The sequence below is a fragment of the Vulpes vulpes genome, chromosome 14, assembly GCF_048418805.1.
Source record: "Vulpes vulpes isolate BD-2025 chromosome 14, VulVul3, whole genome shotgun sequence".
Taxonomy (NCBI): Eukaryota; Metazoa; Chordata; class Mammalia; order Carnivora; family Canidae; genus Vulpes; species Vulpes vulpes.
The window spans coordinates 114,769,668-114,787,802 of record NC_132793.1 but is presented as its reverse complement, the minus strand read 5'-3'; the positions used below and the strand labels follow the sequence as shown (position 1 = coordinate 114,787,802).

Here is an 18,135-nt window from a genome sequence, read left to right as displayed (position 1 = left end):
TTTTTAAAGGCATGTGTGGGTATTGCCCATGTTTGCATTATCTTGGGAGAAAGTGTTCTGATAATAATCAATCAGAAAATAAACAGGTAATGAAATTTTAAAAAGTTCAACCCTGATAGCAATCAAAGAAATTCAAGTAGCAAGATATCATTTTTTTGTCTTTTTGGGGTTTTTTTGGCCTACGAAATTGACAAAGATGTAAAAGGAAATAAATAAATCCTGGATGTTAAAAAAAATACTGCAGTGATACAGTACTCATACAATAATCTGCTGGGTTATTAAACCTATTTAGTAATATTAAATGACATGGCCAAATTTTCTATGTGCAAATATATTAAATTAAAAAACTAAAAAAAAAAAAAAACTAAAAGACTGAATCATTTCTATATTATAATCTTACTTTTTAAAATATTTAGTACAATTAATAACCCCGGAGTGTCACTAATTAGGTTTGCAAATCCTATCCCCACCACTCCTTAACTGTGTACCCTGGACTCCCCTTACATAATCTCTCTAGGACTCATCTATAGCACAGAGATAATGAGAGCAGCACAGCACTTGCAAGTCACGAAACAAGTATTCAGTGAATGCAATTCACTAGCAGCAACAGCAATAGCATGAATATTTGAGAGTATCAGAAACTATCAGGAATCACATGAAGTTGTGAATGGTCATCTCTGGATGCTGAGATAGGTGATTTTTATGTTCTTTTTTTAAATTTATGTTTTTTAACTCTTGTACTTTTAAATTCCTTAAAATAACCATATACTTACATTAAATGAATTATAAAGATAATATAAACAGCATAAACATATCTATTTTATGTCTTCAATAGGAATTAATTTGTTCCAAAAATTAAACCTAGGAAGTACGCTTCCAGTGAATATTATTATTAAACAAAATATTCAGTATTCATTATTTTACTTACAGAGTCTCCTGTCTTTGCTGAGACAAAGTGGCTACTAAAACCATTTTCCTGGCAAAGCCGTAAGTGTTTTTCAAGTTTTACCATTCGCATATGCTCCAAATCAACTACAAAAGTGAACAAAAACAGAACAAAACTCGATTATCTGAGTCAATCAATTCACTGTTAACATGCTTAAATTTGACTTACTTTCCAATATTATATACCAGCTTAGACACTAGCTGTGTCATCACCTTGAGCAATTTCTTTAAACTTTTTATGCTTGACTCTATACATTTTTTTAATAATAAATTTATTTTTTTATTGGTGTTCAATTTGCCAACATACAGAATAACACTCAGTGCTCATCCCGTCAAGTGCCCCCCTCAGTGCCCATCACCGGTTCACCCCCACTCCCCGCCCTCCTCCCCTTCCACCACCCCTAGTTCGTTTCCCAGAGTTAGGAGTCTTTATGTTCTGTCTCGTCTTTCTGATATTCCCTACCCATTTCTTCTCCCTTCCCTTCTATTCCCTTTCACTATTATTTATATTCCCTAAATGAATGGGACCATATAATGTTTGTCCTTCTCTGATTGACTTATTTCACTCAGCATAATACCCTCCAATTCCATCCATGTTGAAGCAAATGGTGGGTATTTGTCAAATTTAAAAAACTAAGAATAACAAATATGCCTATCTTATGTAGAGTTATCTGAGAGTGAATCCAAGGACAGTCCACAATGACCAGCACATGAAAAGTACTTGAAAAATGAAACTTATCATTCTAATTACCTACAGCTTCAGGCACATTGATGAGACCCAAAAAAGATCTAATTAGTATAACATGTTTAAACATAATGATTACAGTTGACCTTTGAACATCATGGGTTTGAACTTACATGTGAGTTTTTACAGTACAGCACTGTAAAAGTATTTTATCTTCCTTGTGATTTTCTTAATAGCATTCTTCTATTTTAAGAATATAGCATATAATACACATAGCAAACAAAACATGTGTTAACTGACTGTTTATGCTATCAGTAAGTCTTCCAGTCAATAATAAGCTGTTTGTGGTTATGTTCTAGAGAGTCAAAAGTTCCACGTGGATTTGACTGTGCATGCAGGGGATCGGCACTCATAACCCCCATGTTGTTCAAGGGTCAACTGGAACTGAAAGTAAGATGCACTTACCCAAGCATATTTACTCTGAAACAGTTTAACTACTTTAATAATTACAATAGCTCTTTAATCTCTATAAACTTTCATGTTAAACAAATACAGAATTAATTTTGTGCCAAAAGATAGCAATATTTTGTTGCGTGTTTACTTTATTTACAACCACAGTTTAATTTCACAAACATACATCTCAGTTGCTTTCCAAACCTAAAGTACACATTTTGAAAGTAATGGGTAAGGGTATATTTCCTTGAATAGGTGTAGGTGCTTTAAAGTAAAGCATGGTACTCATAGCCAATACTGGTTTTATCCAGCATAGTCTATTTTTTCAAATGTGATCCTTTATTGGATAGTTTCTCTTTTTATAACACTACAGACTCTATAAGGGTGTTGACTCAATGCCGTCAAATTATAAGGCAAATATATTCACAGGATTTAAGGACAACTAGGCTCTTTGAGTCAATATAGGAAAAAAAAACTTAAACTGATTTCCTGAGGAAGGGACCCAACTGACTTGTAAAAACTTGTAAATTTGCAAATCTACTAAGCCTACATAATAGTGGCAATTGATAATCAACTAAAAAATGCTCTCATACTACATAAAAGGCTTTATTTAAAATTATATTGAAGGTCTTTAGTCTGTAAGCTCAAGAGATCTTTCTCTAGTAGATTTTTGATCTAGTGAGGGATTTCTGAGTCTCATTTATATTGCTTAGCTTGGATAATATGGAGCTTTTTTCTTTTCTGGCCACAAGCTGCTGTTCCTTAAACATCACTGAGACCTTATTTACAAGAACAAGCCAAAAAATGTCCAGATACCACAGGCATCAATTTGTAGAAGACTAAAATACTAAGTTATTAGCACTGACATTTATACATCTAGTTTATCATAATAATGAGGCTAAAATGCTTTCCTAATTCAACATGAGTAAGAACAAATCATGTCACTAAGAAAATTACCCAATGATGTCACTGTCCAATTAAAAATAAAAACAACACATGAAGTTTGTCATCTAACATGTCTGTGCACTAATCTTTTTGAATGGAATACTCTATCATTGTTCTGTTTTTCCCTTCTCATTTTTCCTCCCTCTCTTCTATCTCCCAACTCCCTAACTACTACATACACTTATCTATAGCACTGGGAAATTTACTACCCAAGCAAAAGGTTTTTCCTAATGAAGATAACCATGATGGGGCACCTGGGTGGTGCAGTCAGCTGAGAATCCAACTTTTGGTTTTGGCTCAGGTCATGATCTCAGGGTCATGAGATCAAGCCCCACATCAGGAACTGTACTAACAGGGAGGGAGTCTGCTTGTGATTCTCTCCCTCTGCATCCCACCCCTCCCACGCTGGCTCACACTCTCTCTGTCTAAAATAAACAAATAAATCTTACAAAAAATATAAGATAACCATGAGAAACTAGTACTATCACTGGTCAACTGAAAACAACATTTATTCAATAAACACTCATTGAGTACCTATCATATGCCAAGCACTATGGTAGGCAGTGGGAACCCAAAGGTAAAAAACATATAATCCAGGTCCTAAAAAAGGCCACCACCTATATTTTAGGAACATAAAAAACCATCAGCAATCATAACAGTTATTTTAAATAACTGAGATTCTGACAAAGGAGACAGCAGATACAGAACAGGCCCTCACAGAACTTCACTACAAAGTTTTCTTCTGTTCTGTTAAATTTAGTGGGCAATGCTTAAGAGGACTCAGTTCCTCGAATATTTAATTCTAAATAATCCAGAAATGTATACTCCAAAGAAAAAGTTATAGTGAGATGCTGGTTAAATCTTTCTTTCTTCATTTTTAAGAGCATCTTTAAAATTATTATCCAGTACCCATCTAATATACATGTGATAACACTCTCTGCTCACTGCCTTGATTTAATTTCTGTTATGTCCTTCAGTGAACCACACTTTCTATTTCTCTTGTTTTGTTTTTGAAAGTGGAATAAAAATTTCTTAATAACAGTAATTACCCAAATACTCGGAAAAACAATCATGAAATGTAAAATGCTATTAACTAGAGACAACTACTGATAATACTTTAGTATATATCTTTCCAATATCTAAGCAACTGAAGGTAAAAAAGGCATTAACATTGTACATACATGCAATTTCTCTTAACTCAACCATTCTACAGCCTCCATAAACACGTGCTTAACAATTCCAAAGGATAACCACTTTCTAGATCATTTATTCGTTCAGTTAACAAATATATGAGTGCCTGTTTGGCCAGGCACTGTCCTGGGTGTTACAGATACAAGGAGCTTACATTTTAATAAAGGCAAGAGACTAACAAGTAAAATACATAGAACTGTAAGTGCAACGGCCCTATGGGAAGATTACGTTTAGCAGTAAAAGAAAAGCAGGAGGCCAGGGTGGCTGAAATGAGTTTTAAAAGCTGGAACCGTGGCAGTGCCAGTGGCTCAGTGGTTTAGCAACACCTTCAGCCCAGAGCATGATCCTGGAGACCTGGGATCGAGGCCATGTCAGGTTCCCCACAGGGAGCCTGCCTCTTCCTCTGTCTATGTTTCTGCCTCTCACTGTGTCTCTCATGAGTAAATAAATAAAATCTTAAAAAAAAAAAAAAAAAAAAAAAAGCCAGGAACCAGATCACACAGGGTGCACTGGCCATATTTCAAGAAAACAAAGAAAACCCAGTGTAATATGACATTTTAGAAGGTTCATTTGGGCTGTTTTGCTGAGAATAAACTAGAGAAAGTCAAATGTAAGGCAGAGAAGCCATTGAGGAAGCTTTTGTAAAAATCTAAAAGAAAAAAAAAGAATCTCAGGGAAGAAAGTGGAGCCAAGAGAGACTGGGTTGCAGTGATATACACATATTTTTTGAGTCTCTGGATCACACCATACCTAAAGATAGAATAGTTACTGGGCTTTTCAGTTATGTGAGGCGAAGGCAATAAAATTCCCTCCATTTTTGGTTAAAAAAAAAAAAGTCTAAGGAAGAGAAGATGATAGTTTGGACAATACTTGGTAGCAGTAGAGATGGTTAAAAAGTAGGGCAGATTCTCCTGCCCTATGACCCAGCAATTGCACTGCTGGGGATTTACCCCAAAGATACAGATGCCATGAAAAACCAGGACACCTGCACCCCGATGTTTATAGCAGCAATGTCCATAATAGCCAAACTGTGGAAGGAGCCTCGGTGTCCATCAAAAGATGAATGGATAAAGAAGATGTGGTCTATGTATACAATGGAATATTACTCAGCCATTAGAAATGACAAATATCCACCATTTGCTTCGACGTGGATGGAACTGAGTGAAATAAGTCAATCAGAGAAGGACAAACAGTGTATGTTCTCATTCATTTGGGGAATATAAAAAATAGTGAAAGGGAATAAAGGGGAAAGGAGAGAAAATGAGTGGGAAATATCAGTGAGGGTGACAGCACATGAGAGACACCTAACTCTGGGAAATGAACAAGGGGTAGTGGAAGGGGAAGTAGGTGGGGGGTTGGGGTGACTGGGTGATGGGCACTGAGGGGGGCACTTGGCGGGTTGAGCACTATGTGTTATGCTATATGTTGGCAAACTGAACTCCAATAAAAAAAAAAGTAGGGCAGATTCTCAATAGATTTTTGGGATAAAAAGTAAATCCAAATGCTAATGGATTTGACATGGGATGTGAGGCATTCAGAGAAATCACTTGAAGACAGTTACTTGGATTTAAAATGAGACACGGGGACACCTGGGTGGTTCAACGGTTGAGCGTCTGCCTTCAGCTCAGGACGTGACCCTCAGATTGGAGATAAGTCCCACATCAGGCTTCTGCGGGGGGCCTGCTTCTCCCGCTGCCTGTCTCTGCCTCTCTCTCTGTGTCTCTCATGAATAAATAAATAAAATCTTTTTTAAAAATTGAAAAATAAAAATAAAATGAGATACAGTATATTATAGGAATGTTCTAGCCACACTCAGTTGCATGGATGGAAGTGTTGAGCAGATAAAGGTTTGCATTCAAGCAGAGAAATTACTTAAGTAATTAGGCAGAGAAACTGTACCATGTACAATTACTGAAAAGAAGGGCAGGTAAGCTGAAGATAGTAAATGTAAGGAAGCGATTATATTGATGGAGCATGAAATCTAAGTTGAGTAAGGAGGGGTTCAGGAAAATTGAAAATTGTTAAGATGTAATTGGTAACTGATGTTAAGTTTTTGTGTGAGTCTAAAAATAACTGGAGTTGAGTTACTCAAGGAGCTTAGCTGAAAAGACAGGAGGTAACGGATAGACTGGGATACATGAAATTGATGTCAACATTACAGAGAGGGCACAGAAACTGATACTAGGTCTTCAGAATAAGTATGTTAGCATAGGTCAGGGGCAGGAAGGCTAGAAGTAAAGGACTCAGGGAACATGAGAGAGCAAGAATACTCTGTGTGGACACTGAAATTACCAGGAATGGTGACAGCAACAGTAATGGAGCAACCGTGACCTGGAATAAATCTCTGAGAAATTCATGGAGTTGATTCAGGCAGGGGTTGGCTGATATTGCCAACAAATACAAGTAGCTAGCAGGAGGTATGAACATATAGCTTGATATTCAAATCTAAGGTATCTTAGGGAAGACAAAAAAGAATGTTCTGGAAAGAGCAACACGGAACAAGGTCATCTATCCCACCTCCAGTCCTGACTGATAAGGTAGATACAATAGGGGAAAATCAACACTTGAAAGAGCTTCAGGAGGGGTACTTGGGTGGCTCAGCTGGTAGAGCACGAGACTATGTGACTCTAGATCACAGGGTCATGAGTTCGAGCCCCACACTGGGGATAGAGTTTCTTAAAAAATAATAATAAAATAAAATCTAAGAAGAAGAAAAGAGCTTCAGGAGAAGGCAGCATCATCCTTATAGAAGATAGACTATTCCAACAGAAAAGACAAGTGAAAAGACATACATTAATTAAATGGCAGAAGTTTTAAAATTTTTGTTCAAGGAAAATATTAAAAATACAGGACTTTATTGATGTGGAAGGGTCTCAGAAATTATGAAAAGATCGAAACTAGGGTCTGAAAACAGGAGGTCAAGACTCTATAGGATAAGAATGCAGGAAATAAACCAATGATATCAATGTCCTAGGCCTTCTGGTAAAGTTAATATCAATAGGGATAAAAAACACAAAGATGAAAAAATTCTAATACTATATTAGACAAGAAAATCCAAATTTTTTTTACTATCAAAACCAACTATGAAAAAAAATTACTTGGCTCATGCATCCTGAGCATCCTAACTATACATTAAAATGGAAAAGGAAAAAAAAGTTGGTAAAATACTAAGTCTATATCAGTCATGCTCCTAAAATGACATGGTACATGAAACAGAAATTATATGTGAAGCTTAATTAATTTTGGTTAGCAATAATAACTTCAATAAAACTTACAAAGTTGTTTGAAAGAGTAACACGCAAAATTTTTGGTTTAATGTATTTTTAAAATACAATTTACAATATTTCATATTTTAAAATTTAGATTTACATCAAGAGATACCAACAGGGTTTCATGGAATATTAATAATCCAGTGAGAGTGATATTTTCTCAGAAAGGTAACTAATAATTATATTTGACAGAATGTTAGGCTATCTTAAAGGCCTTTTTAAAAATGTTTCACATAAGCCTGTGAAAGTATTGTTCAATCTTGGTATGCAAAGAAAAACAAGTAAAAAAAATAACTGAAATTTGCCTTTCCGGTGGTGACGACCTCCCCACGAGAACATGCCCCTTGTGAAGGATCAACTGCACCCGTCCCTGGAAGAGAAGAGGAAGCACAAGAAGAAGCGCCTGGTGCAGAGCCCCAACTCCTACTTCATGGACATGAAGTGCCCGGGATGCTACAAAATCACTACCGTCTTCAGCCATGCACAGACAGTAGTTCTGTGTGTCAACTGCTCCACCGTCCTCTGCCAGCCCACGGGAGGAAAAGCAATTCAGGTGGATGCAGCACTAAAAGCTCCCTGAATCAAGATGAGTGGGACACTATCCCAATAAACAGATTTTGGATTTAAAAAAAAAAAAAAAAGAACTGAGATTTACCTTTAAATGGTAAAGTTGAAAACAAAACAAAAAGCATGAGAACACCCAGGGTTGATGAAAAATGGTATTACTAGGTTTTGAAAAGCAACTTGGAAATCTGTGCTGAATCTTACATTTATACTCTATGACCAGAGAACACAACTTGGAAGAGTTTATCTTGAAGAAAACATCAGAGATGTGTAATAGTAACAATTATAAATTAAGAACTTCACCACAGAGTTATTTGTAATATAAAAAATATCAGAAGAAAGATAAATGTCCCAAAAGAGACATGCACAAACTCTCTGGCTTAAAAATCATAAAGACTATTAACTGATGTCTTAGCAATGACTTTTGGGGTCTGACACCAAAAGTAAAGGCAACAAAATAAAACATAAACAAATGGGACTAAATCAAATTAAACTTCTCTACAGCAAAGGAAACCATCAAACAAAAGGAAAAGACAACCTACAGAATGGAAGAAAATATTTGCAAGTCATTTTTCTGGTAAGGAATTAATATCCAAAATATATGAAGAATTCATATGCCCAACAGTGAAAAAACAAACAACTCCATTATAAAGCAGGCAGAGAAACTGAAGAGATATTTTACCAAAGAAGACGTACAAATGGCTAACAAGTACACAAAAAGATGCTCAATATCATCTGGGAAATAAAAATTAAAACAGAATGAGATACCCCACATCTGCCAGAATGCCTATCATCAAAGAGACAAGTGCTGGTGAGAATGTAGAAAAGGGAACCCTTTTGCATTGTGGGTGGGAATATAAAGCAGTATGAAGTATGGAAAAAGAGTATGGAGGTTCCTTTAAAAATCCTGCTTCTTGGTATATAACCAACAGGAATAAAAACAGGATCTTGAAAAGCTACCTGCACTCCCATATTCACTGCATCATTATTCACAATAGCCAAGACATGGAAACAACCGAAGTGTCCACCAACAGATGAATAGATAAAAATGTGGTATAGGGGCACCTGATTGGCTCAGTCAGTTAAGCATCCAACTCTTGATTTTAGCTCAGGTCGTGATCTCACAGTTCTGAAATCAAGCCCCAACACTAGGCTCCAGGCTAGGAGTGGAGCCTGCTTAAGATTCTCTGTCTCTCTCTCTCCACCCTTGCACTCTCCCTCTCCCTGTGACCCTCTCCCTCCTAAAAAAAAAGATGTGATGAGTGTGTGTGTGTGTGTGTGTGTGTGTGTGTGTGTGTATAGATTAGATAAAGATATATATAGAGAGAGATGTGTATATATAGATATCTATACATACACACACACAATGGAATATTATTCAGCCATGAGAAAGAAGAAAATCATGTCATTTGCAAAAGCATGGTTGAAACCTGTGGACATTATGCTAAGTGAAAAAAGACCAAGAAAGACAAATATTGTATGATATAACTTATAGGTGGAATCTAAAAAAGTGGCAGCCTGGGTGGCTCAGTGGTTTAGCGCCACCATCAGCCCAGGGCCCGATCCTGGAGACCCAGGATTGAGTCCCACGTCAGACTCCCTCATGGAGCCTGCTTCTCTCTCTACCTGTGTCTGTGCCTCTGCCTCAATTTCTCTCTCTCTCTCTCTCTCTCTGTGTGTGTGTTTCTCATGAATAAATAAATAAAATCTTTTTTTGAAAAAAAAAAAATCTAAAAAAGTGGAACTCAGAGAAACAAAAAATGGTGGTTACCAGCAGCTGAAGATTGGAGGAAATGGGAAGGTGTTGGTCAAAGGTACAAACTTCTAGTAGAAAGATGAGTAAGTTCTAGGATTCTAATATACAGCATTAAGCTGCTAAGAAAGCAAATCTTAAATGATATCACCACAAAATGAAATAATAATTATGTGAGGTGATGGAGGTGTCAGCTAATGCCTTGGTGGTAATCATTTATGCATATGTAAGAGTATCCAATCAATATGTTGTACACCTTAAATTTATACTATGTTAATTATCTCCCAATAAAGGTGAAGAAAAAAGACTCAAGTGAAATAAGCAATAATATAGGATGTTAAATTTAAAAGTAGGGTGCAAAATCATGCATTTAATAAAGCTCCTGTTTTGTAAACATATTATAGATGTATATATGTGCATAAATATATGACAAAAATATACTAGAATTTGTTACACAATTTTTGAAAGAATTTATTTATTTCTCAAGCAGGGGAAGGGGCAGAGGGAGAGAGAGAATTCTCAAGTAGATTCCACAGTGGAACCCAACACAGGGCTTGATCCCACAACCCTGAGGTCATAAAATCAAGAGTCAGACACTCAACCAACTGAGCTACCCAGGTACCTTTGTTATATCATCTTTTAAATTAAAATTGGGAAGAGTAAAATTTTTAAATGACAGCTTTTATTTTGGACTACCCTTTCAAAGATTTTTTTTTGGCAAGCAGCCAACATAGAGATAGTGCCTTCCTCAGGGATATGTGTAAGTCTGTCCATTGTCTATTATAATGAAGATAGTATCTCTCTCTACACCAAAGTTCAGAGGTTTACTTATAATCCATTACAAAGGATTTAGGTTTCCTAAGCTCAGGGTTCCTCAGCTATGATAAAAACCAGTGCATGCACATCACCTACATAGGCTTCCTCACACTGCTCTAGTGGAACTTAGGAGCAAGTAGAACTAGTGCAAACAGGGAGCTGACCTTGCTTGTTTGCTGTGCTTTGAGTAACAAAGTCCTTTATCTCTGAACCAGGAGCCGCATGCCTTCTACCAGTGTCCACAGTGGTAGCAGGCTAACTTATTAGCTCGCAAGCAAGGTAAAATCTAAGATCCTTCACTGTTCTTAACACAAAGAAGAATAAAATAGATAAGATGGCCAGAGTAGATAGCTGTTCTTCAACCTACCCCACATTTCTCAGCTCAGCTTGCAGTCAGGTATGGCCATATCACTAACTTCTGACCAATCATGAAGAAAGAAGTGACATGCATCACTACTAGGCTTGACCCATATAAACCTCCCACGTGCGGCAGTCCTTACTCTCCTTTTTCATGGTAACCCATGAAGCCATCTGTTGAAAACAGCAGTTCCAGGAAAATCAAAGGAGTCTAGGTCTCTGAAAGTGGGATGAACCACTAATGGTCAGCATTACCTGATTTGGGTCTTTACACAAACAAGAAATAAATTTCTATTGTGCTAAGATGTTGAAACTTTAGGGATTGTCTGTTTATAGCAATTAGCATTACCTTAACTAATATAGATTACCTAACATAAAATATAGATCTATATCATTCTTGCTAACAATGAACCTCTTCCTGAGTATACATTGAGTCTTGAATTATTAACTAATGATAACTTAAAGTTATAATTAGCAAAATAACAAAAATCTAAGCATTACAATTGTCTCTTTCATTATGGTTATGTCATACTCGAATATCACAAAATTACATTAAACTTAATTAAAAATTGAGAAGTCTTTTTTTTGCATTTTTTACTTACTAGGGAAAATAAAAACAAAACATGAAATATTGGAGAACTATCCTTTCTTCTGCCATTAAATGGCTCTGACATTAACGAGGGAGAAAGACAGATAAACAAGTAAACACAAATAAACAAGGCAATGAAACAATTTTCATAATCTGAAATTGGGGGAGGAGCAGATAGAGAGTGACAGGAACCAAGATAGTAATTCTGCCAGTTTTATATGGTAGCTATGGAAGACCTCTTTGATCTGAGATCTAAAGGATGAGGATAAGCCAACCATGCTAAGAAGAGACAGGAGAAGGAAAATGTTTCAGTTACTCGAACAGCTGGGATAAAACCTGAGTTTTGAAAAATGACTGAGTACAACTGAGAAAAACCAAGAAGCATAATAAATAAGAGTAAGGACATATAGCAGGTATAACATGAGGATATTATCCAAATTCAGCAATGAGAAGCCCTTGCAGGGTTGTAACCAATGGCACAATGTGATCTTGCATTTTGAAAACACTACTTTGGCTACTATGAGGAAGAAGGATGAGAGAGGGCAAAAACAGAAAGAAACGAACCTAGGAGATTTGGGAAACTATCTAAACTCTGTTTCAAAATTTGCAAAACATTTTGGGACCTTGTAATACTCCTGGCAAATAGGTAAAGCATTGATCTCTTTCACACATAAAAAAAAAAAAAGTTCAGAGTAACTCAACCAAAGTCCCAATGCTAGTCATCAGCAGCACCAGAATCAGAACCAAGCCATCTAATTCCAAATCCACCTAGTGTCTCACAAAGAACAAAGAGCATCAGTTTGGGGGATGATCACTCAGCAGTCTTTTATTGAGAGTTTTAGTTAAAAGAATAAAGACATATAAGCTTTAAATGCTTGTCATTATAAAAAAGTGAACTATTATATACCTAGTTATTTCTTATCAGTACTTTAAAAGTATTCTTTAATGATATTAAATCATAAAACTAAGCCCATCAGCATTATAAACTAAGATACTCTTTGCCTTAACACTTGATTTTTTTTTAACACTTGATTATATAAAGTCCTTTACAAAGTACTTGCAGCTGTACAAATTGTGAAATTACATAATGTTTAAAAATGATCCATCATGATTAGCCCAAATATGACAAGTAAAATATCCTTAATAATGTATTAAATTTTATTTACATGTCCTTAAAATATGTATATATTTTGACTTCTAAAACATACACACTAATATTAATTAGCCAAGTACATGATAACTTCCTTTTTTAAGTCCTATTTGTTTACTGGCATTCAGGCATTCTTATTTAAGAACTCCACTGCATCTACCTATAGGATTACTGAGGTAATGAACAGAACAGTCTTTAAAGTTATAGTACAAGTGTAATAAATAGCTTATAAACTACGTGTATCAAATATGTAATACTCAAACCCACTGATTAGACTAAGTGATGAAAAATCCTAAGATTTTTAAAATCTGAAAAACATCACAATAGTATCATTTACTTTTTTATTTTGGCCTGACACTTTATAATATTCCTGTTTTCCTAAATATTCATTTTCAACATGCTATAAAAAAACTATTCGATAACAAATATGACTTTTTCGTCCAAACCAGAATGTACTGTTTTTACAAAAAGGGAAAGTGCTGTATGATGCTGATCATTAATGTCTATTCCCTATCAATGGAAAGAAAGTATTAAAAGGATAAACTATATTTGCTCCTCAGTTCATATATGATATATAATATCATATATGATGGCCAAAATGAAATATTCTCTGTCAAATAATTATAAAATATGTCACTGTCTAACTTACAGAAATATAAGCAAAATACAAATATAGCACTTGTACAGATTTTCACAGTAATTTTTAGGGTATCAAGGAAACATCTAGAGTGTTGATCTGGTTATACTCAATTCAAACAAACTACTTGTCACATTAACTACCTCCAGGAAGTTACTCCAAACACAAAATAAACTGTTTATGCCCCTACTCAGATAGATAACATGACAGATTGTTATTAGTTGAAGACAGATGAAATACATTAATTTGATTGTGAGCATGTGTTTAATTTTACCCTGCCATGCACACTCTCTAATGCTGTCTTTCTCTGATGACATAGTAAATCATACTGTATTAGAAGAATTGCTAATGCCACAAAATAAAAAATGACCAGAACTTGACTTTGACTCTGCAGATTCTAAAACCAACCTTCTTTAAAAAACAGAACTACCTGAAGATCACTGTTCCACAGATTAAAAAAAAAAAAAAAAGATATCATCAAAGAAACAACTACTTTCTAGTATAAATTTAAAAACCTCAGTGCAGTTTAACATTGTTCCTCCATATTAGTTTTTTTATTTATTTAGCAAATGTCTCTTCCTTTTCTATTTTCTACTGTGTTTTAGTGTCTAACCTTATCAATGTGCATAAGTACATTCTCTAATAAGGAAAATTGCCAAATTTGTTCCAAGTATTCCCCTCGTTAGGATTTTCCCTTTAAATGTTTCATGCTTTAGAGACACAGAAATGAAGTTTTATAAAATCAAATGTATTGATATAATAAATTCATTATTTAAGCCATGCTCATTTGGTTCTTTTATTCAATGTAGCTAAAAACAAAAGCAGATAAGCACCCAAAAAAGCATATAATACAATAGCCACTTAGAAAGTATGTGTTGAATAAAGACAAAAATATTTTTAAGCCTTAAAAAATACAAAGTATCAACTGTGTTCTAAAATAACATACAGTTGACCCTTCTACAACTCGGGTTTGAACACTACAGGTCCACTTACATGTTGGCTTTTTTTTTTTTTTTTTTGAGTTCCATTCTACTTCCTTATATTTAAATAACCAAAGCCATTGCCTTGGCACAAGAGGGAAGCTGGACTGGAGTGTGTAAGAGGTGGCAGTGGTGTGGCCTAACTAGGAAGTGGAGGAGGGAAGCAGTGACTGGTCACAGGGGGCTCTTGGGATGGTGGGCAGTGGGCAGTGGGCAGGGGCAGGGGCAGGGCATGAGAGAGGAGACCTCAAGTAGTGAGTGATCTCTTGCCAAGTCCCAGAGATCTCAGGGGTGTGAACTAAGCCAGCTCCCTCCAGTGGCAGAGCCAGGGCATCCCAATCAGGGGTCATGGGGCCTGGAAGGCATTTTTGAACCCCAGTGGTTGCACTGACAGCTACAGTTTGTACCACCAAACTGAAGACACCAGAAGCAAATTCTGGCCAGGCCTCCTAAAAGCTGGCATCTGTGCAGCAGTACAAGGAGTGGATCTGCCTGAGCATCACAATTCCCAGTACACTGATGCTAATGAAGAACAGGGCAAGCAGCAGCATGAGCACAGCAACAGCCACTGAAGGCCGACAGTGTCGGCCTTCAGCACCATCAGAGTAGAGATCCAGCCACTGAACCCCCAACCTGGAATGCCTATGGCCTGGAGGACAAAAAAAAAAATCCTGGATGAAGACAATGAAGAAAACAAAGAAACTGAATGAACTATTGCTCCCGAAAGCCTTACACATGGGGCAGTATCAGCACACAAAGGAGCAGTGAGTGCAAAGGACAACTCAGAGGACAGACTGCCCAAGCCTGGGCCACTTCTGGTCTCCATGAAAAGCTGGGCAGGAGAGGAAATTCAGGAGAAGAGTCAGAGAGCTGCCCATGCAGAGGTCATACATGGTACATAGGGTCTTCTGAAATTCTTGGAGGATCTCCATGGAGATGTCCTGTACAAAGTAGGGCCAAGCTAAGCAAAAAGAGGGGCTAACTCTTCTGTCGAGGAGCTGTGTTCCTCAAGGCAGCATGCTGCAGCCCTAACCTTCTCTGATCCAACTCCTCTGCCTTCCAGCTGAGCTGCTACTGTGTCTTTAGCAGGACAGCTGGGACTGCTGAGGGGAAGCCTGGGTGCTGTAGGAGTCCCACCGTAAGCTTTCTGGAGGACCATAAAGGAGTGAGCCAAGGGTGGAAGCAACAGGCCAGAGGCAAGAGGCTCTCAGACTAGTGGTAGCTTCCAGGGCTCAGAGAGTTGCAGGCATCAAGTGTGGCATTCTGTGGGCTAGGTGAGTGCTGGATCACACAGCTGGGACCTTAAGAGGGGTTGGGAAGCTTGCGCTGAGCCCTATTTGTAACTGCATCCCAGGCTGCCCCCTACTGTCCAAGCCCTTGGACAGTAGGGGGCAGAGACAGTAATAACCCTTAGAGCTCCCTTCCATGTGTAGATTTTTTTGGATAAATACAGTAGAGTAAATGTATTTTATTTTCCTTATGACTTTCTTAATAACACTTTTCTCTAGCTTACTTTACTGTAAAAATACAGTATATAACACATACAACATACAGAATATGTGTTAACCAATAGCTTATGTTATCTGTAAGGCTTCCAGTCAACAGTAGGCTACTAGTAGTTAAGTTTTTGGTCAAAAGTTACATGTGGATTTTCGACTGCGTGGATGTCATTCCCTAACCCCTACATTGTTCATGAATCACCTCTATATCCTTTCTTGTTTTGCAGGAATACTATACAGGACTGAAAAATTAATAGAGTCTCACTTCATAATAAGAATGAATATCACAAAAAGGTGTGAAAAATAGACATAAGCCACAAAGGAATACACATAAATGACATCATTCATATGAAATTCTTTAAAAAACCAAAATAAATATTATTTAGTGAAGTACATACAGATAATAAAACTAAAAACAAGTAAAAAATATATATGTAAAAAATTTTTTAATTTAAAAAAATTAAAAATTTTTCAATTAAAAAATAAAAAATAAAAATAAATAAATAAAAACAACAGCAAGGAAAAGATCAGGAAAAACGAATACGAGTTATCTCTAACATTGGCAAGAGGATTGTTAAAAGACACTTCAGAGGCCTCTGGGGTGCCTGGCCACACTCTACATTCTGACGCAGGAAGGGCTATTCTTCTACCTATACATATGTCTTATGGATTCTTATGTATGTATAGCCCACTATATTAAAACTTCCTATTAAAATTAAAATGACAATCTTCTCTTCAAACCTTATTTTTCATATGATCATAAAGAAGTCACTGTTGCTAAAATATTCATAGTTTTTACATTTTTCCTTTACCAGATCAGATTCTTTTGACCTCCTGTATGTGCCATGAGCCTCATGGATTTACTTATTTATCACCTGACTCTGCCAGATCCTCATTTGTTAACTACTTTACTTCTAATAATTCTCCCACACCTTTATAGATTCTCCATATTATTACAAAATTTGCCTAATCACTTTGCATTGCATATCCTTTGTAGTCATATATATATCACAAACCAACGTGTAAGAATTCTGAAGCAGTAATGAACATGAACTCTGTAGAGCCACCAGAGCAACACCACCAGCAGCCAGGATCAAGAGGACAGGAGAGAGTACGTGCGAATTCATATTATTTCCTCAACTTATTTAGCCTCGCTATTTAGATTACCCAACTTCTTTCTGGGGATAGATAATGGATAACTCCTTCTCCTCTAACTTCACACTAAAATGATAATAATAGGTCTGAGAACATAGCACCACAGAATAAGTAAATCTTTCTATATTTGTGGCTGTCTACAACTTTTTATTGCTTTCTATAACATGTGTGCATAAATCATCAATATTAGGATTTGCCCAAATGCCAAAAGCCTAAATGAACTGGAAAATTAACTAATGTTTTGAATATTCTCCACAGGAATTCTTACTAGAGAATTTCATACCTGCATAGAACTGTACAGGTTCACAAAATTCTGCATCATATATAGATATAATAGGGTCCAAATTCACTTATGCCTTTCATACACAGATCTGCATGGAAAAAAAAAAACTGTATTTGTCCTGTCTAGATACCAGCATACCTTGGGATCTTGCAAAGAACAGAAGCCATGGTAAGAACTGCCTCAATTGGAGGTGCGTGGGTGGCTCAGTGGTTGAGCATATGCCTTTGGCTCAGGTCATGATTCCGGGATCCTGGGATTGAGTCCTGCATCAGGCTCCCTGTGGGAAGGCTGCTTCTCCCTCTGCCTATGTCTCTGACTCTCTCTTTCTCTCTCTCTCTTTATGTCTCAATCAATCAATCTTTAAAAAAAAAAAAAATTGCCTCTATAGGCAATTACATTACGGTTATTTAAGTCTTTGTATTTTTCAATTCCCCATAATATATTAGATCTACTGGGAGAGGAAATAAAAGATCATTTAAATAACAACAAAAAGAAAACAGTGAAAAGTGCCTGATGGCAAAAGAACTCAGTAATAAGAAGACATAACATTTCTAGAGCAGTAGTTTTACAGTTACTCTATACATATTAAATCACTTCATCCTCACAACAGCCATCATTTGACTGATGAAAAACCTGAGGCACAGAAAGGTACTTATGTAAGAACACACATCTAGTAAGCAGGGGAGTCAGAACTCAAACCCACAGCAATCCAGCTCCAGAGTCTGCATTCTTAACACTCACACAACTTTCTCTTCACATATGTACACATGTCGTCTTCTGGGACTGCCTTATCCATACCACATTGTTTCGTGCACGTTATCACAAGTAGAATAGTTCACTTTTTAAAATATTTTATTTATTCAT

General features: G+C 36.5%; 1 protein-coding gene and 1 pseudogene across 2 annotated transcripts in view; both read right to left on the bottom strand.

Moving 5' to 3' along the window:
• RAB28 (RAB28, member RAS oncogene family) overlaps positions 1 to 18,135 on the bottom strand; it is a 104,161-nt gene that overhangs the window by 21,648 nt on the left and 64,378 nt on the right. For both annotated transcript variants that reach the window (XM_025998352.2, XM_025998359.2), the window contains exon 5: positions 929 to 1,032. In XM_025998352.2, coding sequence (XP_025854137.1) covers positions 929 to 1,032 — 104 coding nt within the window. The remainder of the gene's footprint in view (positions 1 to 928; positions 1,033 to 18,135) is intronic.
• On the bottom strand, positions 14,681 to 17,438 carry LOC112918536 (secretory carrier-associated membrane protein 3 pseudogene; annotated as a pseudogene).